The sequence below is a fragment of the Erpetoichthys calabaricus genome, chromosome 1 (genome assembly GCF_900747795.2).
Source record: "Erpetoichthys calabaricus chromosome 1, fErpCal1.3, whole genome shotgun sequence".
NCBI classification, from domain to species: Eukaryota; Metazoa; Chordata; class Cladistia; order Polypteriformes; family Polypteridae; genus Erpetoichthys; species Erpetoichthys calabaricus.
In genome coordinates this window covers 151,861,914-151,881,282 of record NC_041394.2, presented here as the reverse complement: position 1 = coordinate 151,881,282, position 19,369 = coordinate 151,861,914, and the positions used below count along the sequence as shown (strand labels likewise).

The 19,369-nt window shown below is 39.9% G+C and overlaps 1 protein-coding gene across 2 annotated transcripts in view; it reads left to right on the top strand.

Moving 5' to 3' along the window:
- Positions 1-19,369, top strand: part of cpm (carboxypeptidase M) — a 379,572-nt gene that overhangs the window by 282,377 nt on the left and 77,826 nt on the right. Inside the window, exon 3 of one of the 2 annotated variants that reach the window (XM_028807363.2) lies at positions 12,784-12,881. The exons of the other annotated variant lie outside the window; for it this stretch is intronic. Within the exon in view, the coding sequence (XP_028663196.1) occupies positions 12,784-12,881 (98 nt within the window). The remainder of the gene's footprint in view (positions 1-12,783; positions 12,882-19,369) is intronic. 2 annotated transcript variants of the gene reach the window in all.

The window sequence follows — 19,369 nt, the reverse complement described above, 5'->3', positions numbered from 1 at the left end:
TGTATTTATATTTTTCCAGTAATACACTCATGTATGATGGTATGTCATGAAATTGTAAAAAATCTTGAAGTAGTAAAGTACAGACTATTCCTTTTTTCCAGGCGGCAGTGTATACATAAGAACATTTTGGAAAGTATAATTACTAGTAAAAGGTAACTTTACATTAATGCCAGTGACCTCATTGTGGATCAAGTTTGAAATTTGCAACATTATTACACAGTAACTAGTAGAAATAATTAATAGAATAATAAATTTAGCAAGGTTCTATTGACTTTTCTGTAACCACTTAATTGTTGATACATATACGTATGTATGTATATTTATTTAGAAACTTTACAATAAACTCTTGAGGCTCCCCCCAACAGGACAACATGCTGAGGACCGTCCCAAAGTGCGATTGCCGCGTCTAAGGAAGACCACCTATAGGTTGCCGGGGCAAACGCTGTCTCCCAGCACTGGAGCAGCTTGCCGCAAAAACAAATCAGAAAAGAACAGTTGTGCTATGAGCACCGGCCATCGATTTGGTGATGCAGGGAACAGTATTACTTGGTCACTAACATGACCACGAACCTGCCTGATTGCTGTGTCTGTGTATAGGAGAGTGGTAGATCCTGTTACAATAAACTGTGCCGTTCCTGTTTCAAGCTGAATAAAGGTGGTTTTGCTAAAGTATTGAGACTCAGCCTCGTGTTTTGGGGTGCAAGACGGGCTCTTGCATCACAAAATAATGTGTGTGTGTGTGTGTGTGTGTATAATATAATATATATATATATAATAGTCATTGTCCAACCTGCTATATCCTAACACAGGCTCATGGGGGTCAGCTGGAGCCAATCCCAGCCAGCACCGGGCGCAAGGGTGGAACAAACCCTGAGTAGGGTGCCAGCCCACCGCAGGGCACACACACACGCACACACTAGAGACAATTTTAGGATTGCCAATGCACCTAACTTGCATGTCTTTGAACTGTGGGAGGAAACCCACGCAGACACGGGGATAACATGCAAACTCCACGCAGGAAAGCGAACCCAGGTCTCCTTACTGCAATGCAGCAGCGCTACCACTGTGCCGCCTTATATTAATATATTTTATATAGATTGTGTGTGTGTGTGTGTGTGTATATAAGACATACTAGCTGTGTAAGCCGTGCTGTAAAAAGCCCGGGGTCCTAGAAACTATTAAGATTGTCAGGAAAAATAACTGATATGTAGATGTCAGGTAATTGAAAGGGCATCTCTCTCCTAGGAGGATTTGTTTTGCAAATGTGCTCACATCGCTTTTGCATTAGCTGTGGGAGGAAAAGTAAAAGGGATACCATTTTGCCGATGTCAGTGGCTAAGCGACTTTGTCTTTCTTCTGAGGTTTTGTTTTGCTGATGTGCTCGCCTCGCTTGTGTTATTAGTAGCTAAGCAAGGTTTGTGTCCTTGGAGGTGGAGCCCTTACCCCGACTCCACCTCTCACTTCCGGGCCAGAGAGACGCACACTTCCGTGCATAGACGTGTGTGTGTGTGTGTGTGTGTGTGTATATATATATATATGTATATGATTTTTGTTTATCATTGTCTGAGCTTTCAAAATAACAACTTCCTTTTAATATATGGCATGCCTTATGGAAACAGTAGTATTTCAGCAGACATTAAGTTTATTGGATTAACAGAAAATATGCAATATGCATCATAACAAAATTAGACAAGTGCATAAATTTGGGCACCCCAACAGAGATATTACATCAATACTTAGTTGAGGATACTTTTACAAATAGAAGCCTCTAGATGCCTCCTATAGCCTTTAATGAGTGTCTGGATTCTAGATGGAGGTATTTTTGACCATTCTTCCATACGAAATCTCTCCAGTTCAGTTAAATTTGATGGCTGCCGAGCATGGACAGCCTGCTTCAAATCATACGATAGATTTTCGATGATATTCAAGTCCGGGGACTGTGACAGCAATTCCAGAACATTGTACTTCTCCCTCTGCATGAATGCCTTTGTAGATTTCGAACTGTGTTTTAGGTCATTGTCTTGTTGGAATATCCAACCCCTGCGTAACTTCAACTTTGTGACTGATGCTTGAACATTATCCTGAAGAATTTGTTGATATTGGGTTGAATTCATCTGACCCTCGACTTTAACAAGGGTCCCAGTCCCTGAACTAGCCACACAGCCCCACAGCATGATGGAACCTCCACCAAATTTGACAGTAGGTAGCAGGTGTTTTTCTTGGAATGTGGTGTTCTTCTTCCCCCATGCAAAGCAGTTTTTGTTATGACCAAATAACTCAATTTGTGTCTCATCAGTCCAAAGCACTTTGTTCCAAAATGAATCTGGCTTGTCTAAATGAGCATTTGCATACAACAAGCAACTCTGTTTGTGGCGTGAGTGCAGAAAGGGCTTCTTTCTTATCACCCTGCCATACAGATGTTCTTTGTGCAAATTGCGCTGAATTGTAGAACGATGTACAGTTGTACCATTTGCAGCAAGATGTTCTTGCAGGTCTTTGGAGGTGATCTGTGGGTTGTCTGTAACCATTCTCACAATCCTGCTCATTTGCCACTCCTGTATTTTTCTTGGCCTGCCAGACCTGGGTTTAACACCCGCTGTGCCTGTGGCCTTCTATTTCCTGATTACATTCCTTACAGTTGAAACTGACAGTTTAAACCTCTGAGAGAGATTTTTGTAGCCTTCCCCTAAACCATGATACTGAACAATCTGTTTTCAGATCTTTTGAGAGTTGTTTTGAGGATCCCATGCTGTCACTCTTCAGAGGAGAGTCAAAGGGAAGCAAAACTTGCAATTGACCACCTTTTAAATACCTTTTCGCATGATTGGACACCTGCGGTGGGTTGGCACCCTGCCCGGGATTGGTTCCTGCCTTGTGCCCTGTGTTGGCTGGGATTGGCTCCAGCGGACCCCGTGACCCTGTGTTCGGATTCAGCGGGTTGGAAAATGGATGGATGGATGGATGATTGGACACATCGGTCTATGAAGTTCAAGGCTTAACGAGCTAATCCAACCAATTTGGTGTTGCAAATAATCAGTATTGAGCAGTTACACGCATTCAAATCCGCAAAATTACAAGGGGACCCAAATTTTTGCACAGCCAGTTTTTCACATTTGATTTAATTTCATACAACTAAATACTGCTTCACTAAAAAAATCTTTGTTCAGAAAACACCCCAGTACTCAGATGTTCCTAGGAAATGAAAGACATACCACTGTTATCTTTTTTGTTGAAAGTAGAGTAAATTATTATGCAGGCTGAGAGGGGTTCCCAAACTTTTTCATGACTATGGATGGATGGGAAAATATTCACAGCGCATCAGTTTTTCCACATTTTGTTGTGTTACAGCCTTATTCCAAAATGGATTAAATTCATTTTTTCCTCAGAATTCTACACACAACACCCCATAATGACAATGTGAAAAAAGTTTACTTGAGATTTTTGCAAATTTTATTAAAAATTGAGAAAGCACATGTACATAACTATTCACAGCCTTTGCCATGAAGCTCAAAATTGAGCTCAGGTGCATCCTGTTTCCCCCTGATTATCCTGGAGATGTTTTTGCAGCTTAATTGGAGTCCACCTGTGGTAAATTCAGTTGATTGGACATGATTTGGAAAGGCACACACCTGTCTATATAAGGTCCCACAGTTGACAGTTCATGTCAGAGCACAAACCAAGCATGAAGTCAAAGGAATTGTCTGTAGACCTCCGAGACAGGATTGTCTCGAGGCACAAATCTGGGGAAGGTTACAGAAAAATTTCTGCTGCTTTGAAGGTCCCAATGAGCACAGTGGCCTCCATCATCCGTAAGTGGAAGAAGTTCGAAACCACCAGGACTTTTCCTAGAGCTGGCTGGCCATCTAAACTGAGCGATCGGGGGAGAAGGGCCTTAGTTAGCGAGGTGACCAAGAACCCGATGGTCACTCTGTCAGAGCTCCAGAGGTCCTCTGTGGAGAGAGGAGAACCTTCCAGAAGGACAACCATCTCTGCAGCAATCCACCAATCAGGTCTGTATGGTAGAGTGGCCAGACGGAAGCCACTCCTTAGTAAAAGGCACATGGTAGCCCACCAGGAGTTTGCCAAAAGGCACCTGAAGGACTCTCAGACCATGAGAAAGAAAATTCTCTGGTCTGATGAGGCAAAGATTCAACTCTTTGGTGTGAATGCCAGGCGTCACGTTTGGAGGAAACCAGGCACCGCTCATCACCAGGCCAATACTATCCCTACAGTGAAGCATGTTGATGGCAGCATCATGATGTGGGGATGTTTTTAAGTGTCAGGGACTGGGAGACTAGTCAGGATAAACGGAAAGATGACTGCAGCAATGTACAGAGACCTCCTGGATGAAATCCTGCTCCAGAGCACTCTTGACCTCAGACTGGGGCGACGGTTCATCTTTCAGCAGGACACTGACCCTAAGCACACAGCCAAGATATCAAAGCAGTGGCTTCAGGACAACTCTGTGAATGTCCTTGAGTGGCCCAGCCAGAGCCCAGACTTGAATACGATTGAACATCTCTGGAGAGATCTTAAAATGGCTGTGCACCGATGCTTCCCATCCAACCTGATGTAGCTTGAGAGGTGCTGCAAAGAGGAATGGGCGAAACTGGCCAAGGATAGGTGTGCCAAGCTTGTGGCATCATATTCATATTCAAAAAGACTCGAGGCTATAATTGCTGCCAAAGGTGCATCGACAAAGTATTGAGCAAAGGCTGTGAATACTTATGTACATGTGATTTCTCAGTTTTTTGTATTTTTAATAAATTTGCAAAAATCTCAAACTTTTTTCACGTTGTCATTATGGGGTGTTGTGTGTAGAATTCTGAGGAAAAAAATGAATTTAATCCATTTTGGAATAAGACTGTAACAACAAAATGTGGAAAAAGTGATGCGCTGTGAATACTTTCCGGATGCACTGTATAATATATGGCTGTTAAGAGCAAGTCATGATTACAAGTCAGAGTCCAGAACTGAATTCCAGAGGAAGGGAGTGAGGCTTTATAGGAAGTCCAGAGGAAGTGATGTCCTCGGGACCGGAAGTGATGTGTCCAGAGCCAAGGCACATTTTATTTCAGTTTACGAAAATGTTTTTTTTAATAATAGTTTCAATTTTGATTTTAGTTTTCGTTAACTATAACCTTGCCTGGGATGAACTCTTGTGACCCTGAACAGGTTTATGGTGGTTTAAGAATATCATGCATGTTTTTAGAAATTCCATTTTGCTGCACGTGCAAAGAACTTTGAATGACCTAAGCAGGAAATGCCCTACCTAAAATAAACTGATTTTGAACTTGTCCAGAAAGGCTGACCAGTTTTGTCCAGTCAGGATCTCTGTTCCGGTGATATCAAAGTGTAGGCTGAGCTGCTGTTATGTCATTGAATATAGTTATTATAATCAAGAGGTTTTGCTTAGACTTGCACACTCCACAAGGGAAAGGCTCTGAACCTGTAAGCTCATAGTTTGAAGGTCAGCTCATCACCACACTGTATTCCATGATTCAACAATGAAGGCTGCTGTTTAAATAAAAAGCCCTTTCTTTTTAAAGCATATTTTATAAGCTGTCATGAAACACAGCTGCATGTGCAGTGGTTGCTTGTAGCCTTTACACAGTAGGCTTCACACTTCCAGATTGCTATTGAGTTGCTGCTGGTAAACAGGCCATTCTTGTGAAATACCCTTTTGTATGATGCCTAGGAGTATTACTCCACTCCTCTCAGCCAGGTGCATTGCCATATTATTCAAGTTGTGTAAGTAATCTGTTTATGATTGTTAAACATCCGGCTGAAATAAACTTATTAATGTGAATGAGATGTATTCAAAAGCCAAAATTCAGATTACATAATAAAAATAGCTGCATTTTATTACTGCGGCCCTTACTAAGGGTAAGCCATTCATGAAAATGTAATGAATAGATGACTGTATTGTGGTAGTAATGTTGTTAAGAGGAGGTCAGCATTTCAAATTATATTTTGTTAATTCCATCTTTTTGCCACTTTTATATTTAAAAAAAAAAAAAAAAAAAAAAAAATTTCCAGTATCTGTTTATACCATGTCTAATCTTCCTTCCTTTGTCAAATCTGCTTCAACCAGCTCAGGGCTGCAGCAGCTATAGCCTATCCTGACATTTTAGGTGCAAAGAAAGTTGCCCAATAATATGGTGTACTGTAATTCTTGTAGTTGCATTGTGAAATGAGACCTTATGATATTCTATTGACTACATATTGCCAGCCTGTTTAAAAGGCGGCCCAGAAGCAACCTCTGAGTGGCCCAGCCTGTGGTCCCGACCAACGCATAGAAAAACATTTTTGCCAGCCTTCAAAAATTCGTACAGTAGTACTAACCATGAATGCAACACTCAACCAATAATACAGCTTGTAGTTGTGTGTCTAGAAGTGGTGATAGTAATGTAATACTGTGACAACCTGTTGACATAAGACACACAGGGGCGACCTCTCTGGGGGGATCTTCAAAATTCCAACTGGCTTTTTTTTGTGTGTGTGTGTGCCAAGTTAAACAGTGCCCTACCACTCCTTGTCTGGGTTACAGGGACATCTCCAAAACAAAAAAGGTAACCTTCCATTTTTCTGCCCCCTCATCCTTATCGTGTCACTCTGCTCTCTTCAGAGAGGTGTTCTGAGCCCTCACAACGTGCTTTTCCCCAAGACTCCATCCCATACAATACCGAGATACATCACAATATCAATATAATGCAGGATGTGGTAATTTTAAAATAAACCTGTGTTCCCTCAATGTTCAGTAGACATTGTATTCATGTGTGTTAGTTACTGTTACCACTTATTATAGGCTTATGCATGGATAGCTTTGATAGCATTAATAGTTCTTTTTAATATTCTGTTAAATGCACTTTGATGTGCCTGGGTCAGATGTGAGCAAAATGTAGGGCAGCATTGAGCACAAAGCAGTAAATAATCTTAGGTGGCACTCAAAATCCTTGCATTCCTTCACACCAGAAAAAATTAAATGCTAGTTGACATACCACGCATGTAGTGTCTGTGTATGAGAGATGAGGAGTGTATTTTATGATGTTCTGGTTACCTGTTTGGTCATGTAAGCACTTTACTCCATTATAGGTATGATTGGCCTATGCCTGTAAAATGTCCTAGCCCATTCTTGTCTGCCACTATTCAGTTGGGTGGGTAGAAAAATGGTTCTGAGAAATGCTATATTGCAAATAAAATAATACTGATCCATCCTGTTTCAAGAAACTGAAGATTTTGAAAATCACTGGAAATGTACACAGTACACATTTTGCAATGCATACAGGAAGAATAATTTAAGGGATCATGTAAACCGTATTAGAAAAACGCCTGCAAATTGAACTCGTGATACCCTCTTCCAACTAGCGAGAAACTAAATGTTCATTGAAAGGAAAACAATAGTAGCCCCCTCTGCAGTAATTTATAATTGGATTAATTCTCTTCGTGCCAAAAGGCACATAAGGCGTTGACAGTTTACATTCATCTGGTCCTGTCTTGAGCTACATGTCCTGCTTCACTCAATGTTCAGTCCATTTCCTTCAACTCATTTATCACCGTTTGCAGCCAGGATGTTTTAGGCAGGCGCTTCCCAGGTGGTGTCCATCTCAGAGCAACCTTAAGTATATAGTTCTGGCCTATTCTGAGGATGCTGCCAAGCCATCTTAAGTGTTGGTGCTTGATCTTCAACACCATACTCTGGCCTTTAGTTTTCTTGTAAAGGTCTTCATTAGAGATGTTATTGGGCCAGAAGATATGACAGATCTTCCTGAGACACAGTAGCATTCACAGCCATACAAAAGAACAGGCTGCTGTCAAAAAAAACCAGTCTTTTAAAGCCCATTGCAGCTGTCCTTGTGTGGTTTTGGGCTATACTAAATTATAACAGTAACATCCAACAACAATTTATCAAGTCCAGACCTTTTGTTCTCTGGCTATACTATTTGGTTTTCCAGATGGGCTGAAGTGTTGGGAAAGCATACAATGCATGTGCAAGTCTTGCTCTGATGTCCTCATATACTATGATACAGTAGGTATATGCACTAGGATTGGCATTTATGCACATCACTTGTGTTTTAGAAGCAGTGATGTTGAGGCCTTTTTGCTTAGCAAAGGTGTTCAGTCTGTCCGTCTTCTCCTGCATATGGTTTAATTTTGAGGTGAGGGCAGCTAGGTCGTTGGCAAAGTCAAGATCTTCAAGCTGAGATAATGGAGTTCACTGGATGCTTCTAGGTTTATGATCCAGTCAGTGTCAAGCAGAAAGAGCATGGGAGAGAGATGATACATCCCTGTCACACACCGGTTATAAACTGGTTAATTATTGATTTGGTCATTTTAATCGAAGAAGTCACAGTACACAAGATTCGGTAAAATACTGGTGCAAAAGTTTTTTAATAAAAAACTCTTTTACAATGTTGTGCGCGCTGGTGCACTGTCATGGTGCAAAATGCAGTTTTGCATTTGCCACTGCTTTGGATGTGTGTGTTTTTATTTATATTTTTTATTAACATTCTGTTCATGGGGAACAAACTCTTTTTATAAACCAGTCCATCAATATAGAAAATGCGATCAGCATTGCCTCTTGAAAATCTGCCCTGGTGGCTTGGAGGAAAAAAAATCACAAGTCATCTGTGCGATTGTAGAATAAATGCCAAAAATACGCACTCTACTCTGCACAATGCCACTTGATGGGCTGATTAACTAGTTCTGGGCATGAAATAATTAGAGGCATATTCAGTAAACTCTATTATGCTATTCACTGATTCCACATATTTGAGTCCCCCACTCATAAATTAAGTTCAGGTCTTTTTACATACAACATTCAGGACTTGGCCTTTTATACTGTGCTGTTTTAATGCTGTTAAGAGTAACTGATTTGTGAAATGTTGTTTCCACTTGGTGCACTGTTTTACATGTGTATCTGTATTATCTGTACAGAACATGGCAGGCTAAATGTGTCATGGCTATTTAAAATGTACCAATTTATTCTGAGCTATTTTATTCAAATTTGGATCTTCTGCTATTCTGTGTGTGGTATGGGATGATGGGTAAACAGTGAATTCCCACTACCTTGTCCTAGGTGCAGCAAAAAACATGGATTACTTTTCTAAAAGTGTTTTGGTACTGTGTAAGTCATTTGCATTCTTAAGAGTTACATAGGAGAGTGAGCAATTCAAAACTGCTCAATATTCAACATGTACTTAACTGTTTTTTTTTTTGTGCTTACTGGATAAATGTATCTTTTGTTTAAGAGCCCCCTGTGATTATTTGGATTTGGCACATGTATTAGTGAATGGCCTGCAGAATGGATTGAAACCCTGTATGTGCTATCTCCTGATCTAAAATTGTAAACACAGACCTAGCGTCTGCACCGTTGTTCAGTCCTAATTACTTAAAAAGCTTTTTGCTTTGTGTGTGTGTGTGTACATATAATTTGTGTACAGTATAGGTATTTTGTAGTGTAGTGTTTGGGCAGAAATAGGACTGTAGGAAGTGTAAGGAGGTATAGGACAGGAGAATGCTCTTACAATAGGAAAGCATTATAAACTGGAGATGACAATGCAACCCCCTTTGATCCTGAAATGGGTTAAGCATGCTTGATGATGTCGTCAGATTTTGTTCTGTCTGTTTTGTTAGTATGCCGGTGCAGCAAAAAGAGCACTGAGATGAGGGAGAAGAGCAAAAACACCTTGTTCCCACAGGAGGTCAAGAAGTTGCCTTACTATATACTAAGAGAGCGAATATATGTAACCGTACTGACCTAGTTCATGCTGTGCAAGAGATTCATACTCCCTAATCCTTCTGTTTCCTTGTGCTTTACCTATGCTTTCCCAAAGAGGGAGGATTTGACACCAAACAAGTATATGGGTCTTAATTGGAAGTGCTTGCCTTGCTTTTCTCACCACCTGCGCATTTTATGCTTGCTGTTTTTGAAAGAGACTCCCTTGGCATGCCTCCTATGCTTTTAGTAATGTCTCTTCATGGCCAGTCTCAAGTGCATTCCAGTAAAGACTACTTCTCAGACTTGGTCAATATTTTCAAGGAGCCTTTTCTTGCCTCCTGTACAGTAGTTTTATGCTTCCTGTCTTTGAAGGCAACTCTGTCAATGTGCATTTTCTGCTTTTACTACTACTTGTATGTCTCACATTTGTACTTCCTCTTTCCATTATGTCACCAATGCCAAACTGGCCAATCACACCAAAGCTACACTGACCAATTTGATTCTTCTGAGGAACTGGACACACAGACCTTACTTTTTAATTATATAGTAGATGTACAGTGTGCAAATACATCTGCTGAAACTACTGGACACTTCACATGTTCCTGGTATTGTTGGGTGTTTTGGGTCTTTCAACATTATACAGCCTTGTTCAGGAGCCTCAGCTGGGGCTGAGCCAACTCCAGCTTGTGTTCATTTGGCTCATGGCTACTTACCCAACTGTCTTCTCAATTTGAGTTATAGCTATAGAGGGGCTTTTCCGTAACTTTGGTGGTCTTGTGGATGACTCACCTTCTCTCATCTTCTCCTATGCCCAGGTAACCAAGGGTCTTGATTAGAGAGTGGGCTGCGAAGCCCCTAAAGCCAACCTCCACAGGGAGGTACCTGGCTCTCCATCCCACTTACTGGCTTTGCCTGACCAGCCCAGTATATCTGGTGAGCTGTCTTTTAAAAGCCTCTTCTAGATGTTCTTCCCATGGGACTGCCAACTTCAGCATCCCCACTTGACTGTTGATGACAATGTCTGAATGCAAGGTAGCACTAGAAATTTGACTGGGGAGTTTCAGTTGTTCAAGGTTCACCAGTAACTGCCAATCCCCTGCTTAAGCCAAAGTCCCTACAGATATATTTCGCTCTAATATTTAATACAATAAAGTTTTGTGTCTCACTCAGGTTAGTGATAACCGTATAATTCCAAGAGCAGGCAAAAAATTAAAGCACAGACCCTGAATCCTAGTGCTGCAACATTTATTTCTATAGCTCATTTACATACTTGGGATGTAACTCGAAGTGCTTTAGAAAATGTCAAAGAAATAGTTTCAAGAAAAGAAACAAATTTAAGAATAATGTATCAATACAGAGTTATGCATAATATATAATTAACAGAAAGATGTGCTTATGTTTTGTATTTAAGTATCTAAATATGAGTTCAATGATAAGGCAGGCCAAAATACTGCCAGGTCCACACTGGGCATTCTATGTAACAAAAATGTTCCTAAGTTGTTTTTTATGATGTGTGTGTGTGTGTGTGTATTTATTTATTTTTAAGGCTTTGTCTTATACTTTGATGCAGAGAGTCTCGTGGACAGTTGAGGTATCCACTATCATTCAAGCATCACAGTCGGCTGCACTGTAGGAGAAACGTGATTGTGAAGGATGGCTGTGGTCTTTAATAATTTTTGCAGCTCTGAAACAGCATGGTCCTTGCCCCCTCAGATTATTGGACAGTCTTGTACCAGGCCAAACAGTTCCCAGTGCACTGGGATTACTGTGGATGTGATTTTAGTTTTGTTGCAGAGCATCAACGTAATCTTAAGTCGATTATTTATATATGTGTCGCTTGGTGCAGCATATTTCCTTAACAAAAGGTCCAATATCGCCTCTCATTCACTGATTAAAAACAAGCTTCCACTCACTGTTCCTTTGTTTACAGTGCAGGTTTGCTGCAAAAGAGACGCACGCTGGGTCAACTGCCATGATACCTTGCGCAAAGGAGCACTGAAACAAAATTACTGTAAAGCTTTGGAAAGCAGGGACTGAAAAGTTCATTTTTTTGTGCTCTGCTTTTGATCACTGGTAAGTCTTATTTTTAGTGGAAATCTCCCAATTTAGAATGGGTGATCAATCAGAGCATCCATAGCCTCTGTAGGTGCTACATCTTATTAGATTTGCTGACAAATTTAAAAAAATAATCACTAGACTAAACAATGATACTTTTGGCCTCCCTGGCTTTTGTTTGGCTTCATTGATGCCTTGAGAGTGTCATATAGTGTTGTTGTTGGTTTTTTTTTTTTTTTTTGTTAATAAACTTCTCTCTGGGAACTCCAATTTTCATTTACAACCTGAAGGTCTATGTTGGGCTGTTCTGGTGACTCTCAAAATTGGCTTTGTGTAAGGCATGATGTATGTGCCTGTGAGCATGTCCTGAGATGTATTGGCACTGATTGTGGTTTGTTTACTGCCTTTTTCCCATTACTGATGGGCTTGACTCACCTTGACCCTTTACTGAATAATCAAGTTAAAATACAGATTGAAACCCATTTCACCCATTAGTTCTTTTTCATACTTGCTTAAGGATTAGGTAAAGATGGAGCATTTCCCTGGCACAAGCAGGAGTGAACCCTACCCAACCAGTATCTCGCTCCTCTCTTTTGGCCCGCTCTATAATTTTGTCTTTGAAGCTTATGTGTTGGTTTCCACAACGTCTGTGCCTGCAGACATCCGAGGTGTGACTCTGGCTCTGACTGGATGGTTTTATGGCAAAGCATTAGGTCTGTCTATACTAGAACATTTTGAGTACTTTGTTTAAATTATCTGGATATGTTTTAGGATATCTTTGTAAGCATGATAAAAACCTTAGAATGCACATTTAATATAAATATATAGATTTTAGTGCAAACTATTGATCGCCAGTCTGAATTTTCAGAGCCTACCATTGCCCAAAAAGATTGGAGGATAAAGAGTGGGTCACCTTGCTGAAAATGGTTTGTGTAAAGACAATTCTGGTGAGTTTGGATGACTTAACTATTGATTTTTATTTCTATTTTAATTCTTCTGTTTTCTAGGCATAGACCTGTGGGTTCTTGTTTTGGGACGCTATCCCCTAACACACAAGATCGGCATTCCCGAATTTAAATATGTGGGTAACATGCATGGAGATGAGGTGCGTGGGATTATTTATTTTTTATTTATTCATTCATTTTATGTATGTATATTTTGTAGTTAGTAGATAGACAACACTATTTGCCTTTGCAAGTAGAATTTCAAGCATGAGATGGAGTTTTTGTACATATTTTTTAGTTGAGATGTCACCTCACCTTATTTGGAGTTGTTTAGTTCTCTGCTCCATCCCTTTTAATGTGTGAATTTGAATATTTTCTTTTATTGTGGAACGTTTTCTCTCAACACCCCCAAAGACTTGTGCCCAAACCATTGACCAAAAATACAATTAGCTCTGGGATATGTGGGTGCTTTATTCTGGGTTGGTTCCTGTCTTGCTCCTGATGCTGTTTGACTAGGCTGTCTGTCTCCAATAGAAAATAAGGAATTAGAAAATAAATATGGGTGGGCAAATATATCATTTTTAAGCATATTTGAAATTTTTGAAAGTTGGCATAATTTCCTGATTGTATAGCTGGTATATTTTCTTCATTTTAACATGATGTAGAATGTGTGGGCATGTGTGGGCGTGTGTGGGCGTGTGTGGGCGTGTGTGTAATTATTATTTTTTAAATTTGTCAAGCTGTTCTCGGCAAGAGTTAAAGGGAAGGTCTACAGGACGGTAGTGAGAACAGCTATGTTATATGGGTTGGAGACGGTGGCACTGACCAGAAAGTAGGAGACAGAGCTGGAGGTGGCAGAGTTAAAGATGCTAAGATTTGCACTGGGTGTGACGAGGATGGATAGGATTAGAAATGAGTACATTAGAGGGTCAGCTCAAGTTGGACAGTTGGGAGACAAAGTCAGAGAGGTGAGATTGCGTTGGTTTGGACATGTGCAGAGGAGAGATGCTGGGTATATCGGGAAAAGGATGCTAAGGATAGAGCTGCCCAGGCAAGAGAAAAAGAGGAAGGCCTAAGAGAAGGTGTATGGATGTGGTGAGAGAGGACATACAGGTGATGGGTGTGACAGAACAAGATGGAGAGAACAGGAAGCTATGGAATAAGATGATCCGCTGAGGCGACCCCTAACTGGAGCAGCAGAAAGAATTTGTCAAACTGGACAGCCTAATACCACAATGACTAGTCTATATACCTAACTACTTCAGTGGCCTGGGTTTAAACCTGGACCTGGCCAATGTGTCAGAGTTTTGCATATTTATTTGTCCATGTGGATTTTTTCCCCCAATTACTCAAAAATTTGATGTAAAATTTGGTCCTAGGCCATATCTATTTGGTGACCGCTTGCTAGCAGAATAGTAGCATTTCTCCATATTTAATGTTGTCACACTACATAGCTCAAAAAAGAGATGTTTCAATTTATAACTTCAGAAGTGTTCCTCAATCTGCCACATAATCTATAATTTTTTTTTAATAAAGTGAAACTGAAGAGGTGCTGTAGTTTACAGACATCGGCGTCTGCCTATCTCAAGTGCCTTTTGGAGAAGCTGTGAACGTGACAGATGTCGCAGGGTGGGCGTAAAGGGTCTGATGGCTACCTATGACTAACATGTGAGAATGTATGACACTCTGAGGAACTTAAAGTGAGATGCATTACATTTTTCCCAAATTCACCTTGTAGCACTATGGTCCCTGCCACCAGGGAGTTACATTACACATTATACATTGGAAAGGGTGAAGTCCCAGAATAAGGATAAAAGTGAGGTGAAAAGGATTCAGACCAGACTCCATATAATAAAGTGTGTGCTTGCTTTTCTATAAGTTGTATGAAGTATTGCACCTCATACCAAGTTATGGTGAGTTCAAGTACTATGACACTTTGTTTACTGTGGAGAACTGCTTATTTCAGATGCTATTTTAATACTTGAAGGGCTTCAACAGACTGAGTGGAAAAAGCAAGAGAAGGACTGGTGATTTTTGTAAATATGCAATGTTAAAGGGAGCACAGTACAATTAAAGCTAAATGCTTGATCCAGACATCTTAAATGCAGTTTTACTGCCCAGGGAGAAGTTATATCATCCTGGCTAACTCCGCAAAAGAAATGATCAACTCTGTACCAATATCTTAATAATGAATCATAGTTCTGAATTCTGGTGAATTCAAACATGGAATGTGCTGATAGACATTGGATTCTATTTGTGAACACAAGCTGGACCTGCTCTATTCAGATGTTAATTACTTTAAATATAAATTTTGTGGTACAATCTGAGCTTGTCTGACCTCCTCTTACTCCCACCTACATTCCTGCTATTGATGGCAGCAGCTCTCTGTTATCCAAGCCAGAAGTCCTTGTGTGTTTATAATGTATAATATTTTTTGGGCTTCTGTAAAAGTTTAATTTCCCCTTGGAGTAATAAAGTATCTTAACATTTTTATGAACCCTGTACAAGTATTGAAGAATGGCTAGTGTGAGCATTGTTACTGGGTATTTTTAGTTGTTGTTTTTAAATGTCTTTAGATTGTGCACCTGTGTACAAACACTGCATCATAAATGTTTGTATTACATTTAACTTTCTTGTCCTGTGCATGTTCTAGTGTTTGGCATCAGGTATCCTTGGCCTTTCAAAGCAATGGTGATATAAAGAACATTATAGCACACAGGCTTGGCTGGCCATCCCTTGGACTTCACAGCTGTCTATTTTCCACTAAAATGCATGTTTTTGAACTAGAAATGAGAATCAAGCTTGTCTTAAGTGGTTACAGCTGAAAAGCTGAATCTCGGCTACTGAATTTAAAAGGAAATGGTTTTAGTGACGAGCAATCAGTTCTAGATTTGCAGTAAATTAAGCTAATCCTTCATTCACACATTTGATGCTAGTTTGCTACTTTGAAGGTCAGATATTTCTCGTAACTGCTTCTTCCTTGAATACTGAAATACGCTGGCTTCATTATCTTTTACTACTGTAGTAAAGAGCCATGAATTATTAAAATGGTGTGACAAGCTTATTTGCGGTGTCTTTTCTTTCATAGTCCATAAACTAAACACTAGCATCTGAGTTTCCAGTATAGGCCCTCCTATTGAAACCATTTGTCTCTATCCCTGTCTGCTACTAGCTAACCAGACACCGCACTGTTGAGATGAGGACTGGGCAGGAGAAAGTGTGGTAACTTGAACTTACTGGAGAAGACAGAATTACATTTGGCTGTGCTTGTGCTGTACTGTCATTTCTTATCTCTTGTGTCTGTTGGAGTCACTGGTCCTGTTATCTTATAACTTCAGAAACCAGGTTTCAGCTACTGATCTGGCTGTGTGTCTTGGTGACGATTGCATTTGTCCGTATGTCCCTGTGAGTTTTTTCTTGGTTTTTGCATCCCAAAGAAATATGCCTTGTAAAATAACATTTTTAGCTTGCTGTATGGTCTGCCATCCAATTCTGATTCTGAGAGGCTGGACTTCATGCTAGAAAAAGTCAGTTTTAGATTTTCATTAGGTTTCAATGAATGCATGTAACAATGTTGTTTTTGTTTAAATGTGTATAAATAAACTCTGGAATATTTGATTAGAACTGTAAATACATTGAACAAATAGTGAAGCCAAGAACTGCACCTCAGAATATTCAAACCTTGCCTGGACTATGTTTTGGAAATGTTACATGAATAGGAAATGATAGGTATACAGTTCTTGTCAAAACATTTTAACATTTTCTTGAAGTGATGAGTATTACATTTTTGTGCAGTGTTATTGATATTACTTGCCTTCACTCAGTATGTGAATGAACAGTGCAAAGCAGCATCACATTTGAAATGATCATAGTTCACCCCATTAAATTAGCAAAAACCTGTAGTCAAACCTGGTCTTGTATGGCAGACATTTTAAATTTCTACAATTCAGCTCACACTAAATCTTGCAGTGTCATTTCTTACAGAGCTATAGGAGGGCTAAGTTCAGCTTAGCTTCTAATGGTATACCATTTAATCTGTACAGTTTCTTAAACTATTTAAGAGCAGCAACTTTTTTCTTCATCCAATGACGTTGTATTTCGTACTTCTTATAAAATGTGTTGCTTTATCCTGGTTTCCTACTGTAATACTGGTTGTCCTTTGCTTTGATTGATGAAGCTGATGTATGCCCCAACTGACACATGTCGTCTATTCCTGGAAACCATTTTTAAATAAAGACATCTAGGAACATAGCTGAACACAACTAAGAACTAAATGTTCTTCACATGCTAGTGTGGCTCAAGCTTTCATCATGACCGTTTCGCAGTGACCTAGCATTCTGTTTATATCTGAATTCAAAGATGCCTGCCTTTGGAAACAACACATTTGTAGGATGAGGAATGGGAAAAGTGATTTGATTAATATTGCTAGTAAGAACATAAGACAATTGAATGGAAACCTTCTTTGTTTAGCTTTCTAGATACCTTTGTCCCAGTAGCTCATCTAGCTATCCATTTTTCATCTACAGAGAGAAGGGGTAGAATCCAGAATCCTCTCCAGGTGAAGCTTGAATATCTGATATATATGATTTGAAGAAGGCTAGAAGATGCTCAGAGCATACGTGCATTCATTATTTTATTACAGGCTGCACAGCAGGCATGGAATTGCCAGATTCAGAAAAGACCTTAAGAAAATTAAGAGCGGATAGGACCGGCAAGGTTCATATTTTAAAACTGTAGCTCACTCTAATAACTAGAGAGCTACTCTATGTTCGTTCTGGTGGAGTAAATAATCCCTTTTCTTCAGGTAACGGAGGGCTTCTCTGTGGAAGTAGTAGTGGATTCTCTACATCTGAATGAATGCATTTATGCACTTCTCTTTGAAGTTGCCACTTCTTTTTTTGCCTTTGTGCAAGTGTATTTTTTACTGTTTTCATTTCAGGAGTTGATGCAGGCAGGTGCCTGCACTTACTGTGCAGAGTCATGTGGGCGAGGTGAAGATGATCTGGAACTTTTTGCTTTTAGGTTCGGGATAGGGTCTAAGTGTTTTTTAATGCAACATGATCTTTTGTTTCTCTATCATTGCTGACATTTTTGGCAACTGAATAGCATATGTTATGCAATTGATACTTTTATTTTGATGTGCCTGTGGTCTGAAAGGAACAACTATGGGAGCTGATCCTTTAAATTAGACATTGGGCTTATGGGGCCACTAAAGAGAGCTGCAAGGTGAGTGCCACATGACTTCTGAAAGTGTTCCAGGCTACATAATTTGATTCTTGCTGGAGCCCCATCCCTGGCTTTAGTTTGGTTTAGTGTTTTCTATTTGTTTTTCTTTGTAAAATAATAAGAGTATGTTAATTACCTTAGGATTTATTTTTAAATCTTTTTTGTTATCTTGTAATTATTTCTGTTTTGCTTCTTGCCTTCTCCTTTTCATGTTGAGCCCAAGGGTGTGGGGCCCTCCTATTTGTGTAGGTGAGCTGCTAAGAGCACAGCGGCCTGGATCTTGATTTAAGGCTTTATCGAGCTGCAGTCAGTCCACCCAAAGTTTCAGTTCCATAGTCTCTCTTTTTAGTTCCCCCTCTCAGAGGGTTTTCATATGTTTTTGTGGGAGAAATTAAGGTAAAGTCTAAGGTTATTTATGTTGTAATCTACTCACTTGAAATAGCCACAATAGTGTCTTCATAAATGGCCATGGAAGCAGGGCTGACTCCTACCTGCCAGTTCAGATGAGGTGTACTGAAAGGCAACCCATCTTCTACTAGAGTGGCTGGCTTTGTCCTGCTGTGTGCTAAAATGTGCTTAACCATCATAGGTTCAAAAATGTACCCTTAAATGTCACACAATATGTTCAGCATGTCCTAGGAGAGAGATTACTCCCAATACCTACAATAGCTAGTACAAAGCAAGGCAACTTTTATATTTATATATATATATATATATATATATATATTTTATATATATATATATATATATATATTTTATATATAATATATATATATTGTGATAGATTAGAGGTCTCCGTGACCCCTTGAACCCTCAGACTCGACTCCAGACACCAGGTAAAAGTCCAATAATTATATTTATTTAGACCAATATGTGCACAAAGCACCCTCCTCTCCACAATACTCAGTAATAATAACAATAATCAATAAACAATACACAATCCTCCACTCCCAGACGCGTTGCCCTCCTTCCACCCAGTTCAGCTCAATGTCTGGGCGTACCCATGAGTCCTTTATACCTCTTGACCCGGAAGTGTTTCTCCCTTCTGTCCATGTGATCATGAACACTTCCGGGTCAGATAAAAACTCCTTTCTTCAACCCGGAAGCACGTCGTTTCCTCTTGTCACATGATCATGACGCACCTCCGGGTTATAGGGCAAGTAAGAGTCCGGCAGTCTCCCCACAGCGACTCCTGGTGGTCCCCAAGGTATCCAGCAGGGCTGTGCATATAAACTACAAAGTCCATGAGGCCCTGCTGGAATTCGGGGAACGTCCACGCTGTTGGGAGAGCTCCATCTGGCGGCCTGGGGGTGAGGGCTGGAATATTTAGCCGGCCACACGCCACAATATATATATATATATATATATATATATATATATATATATATATATATATATATATATATATATATATATATATATA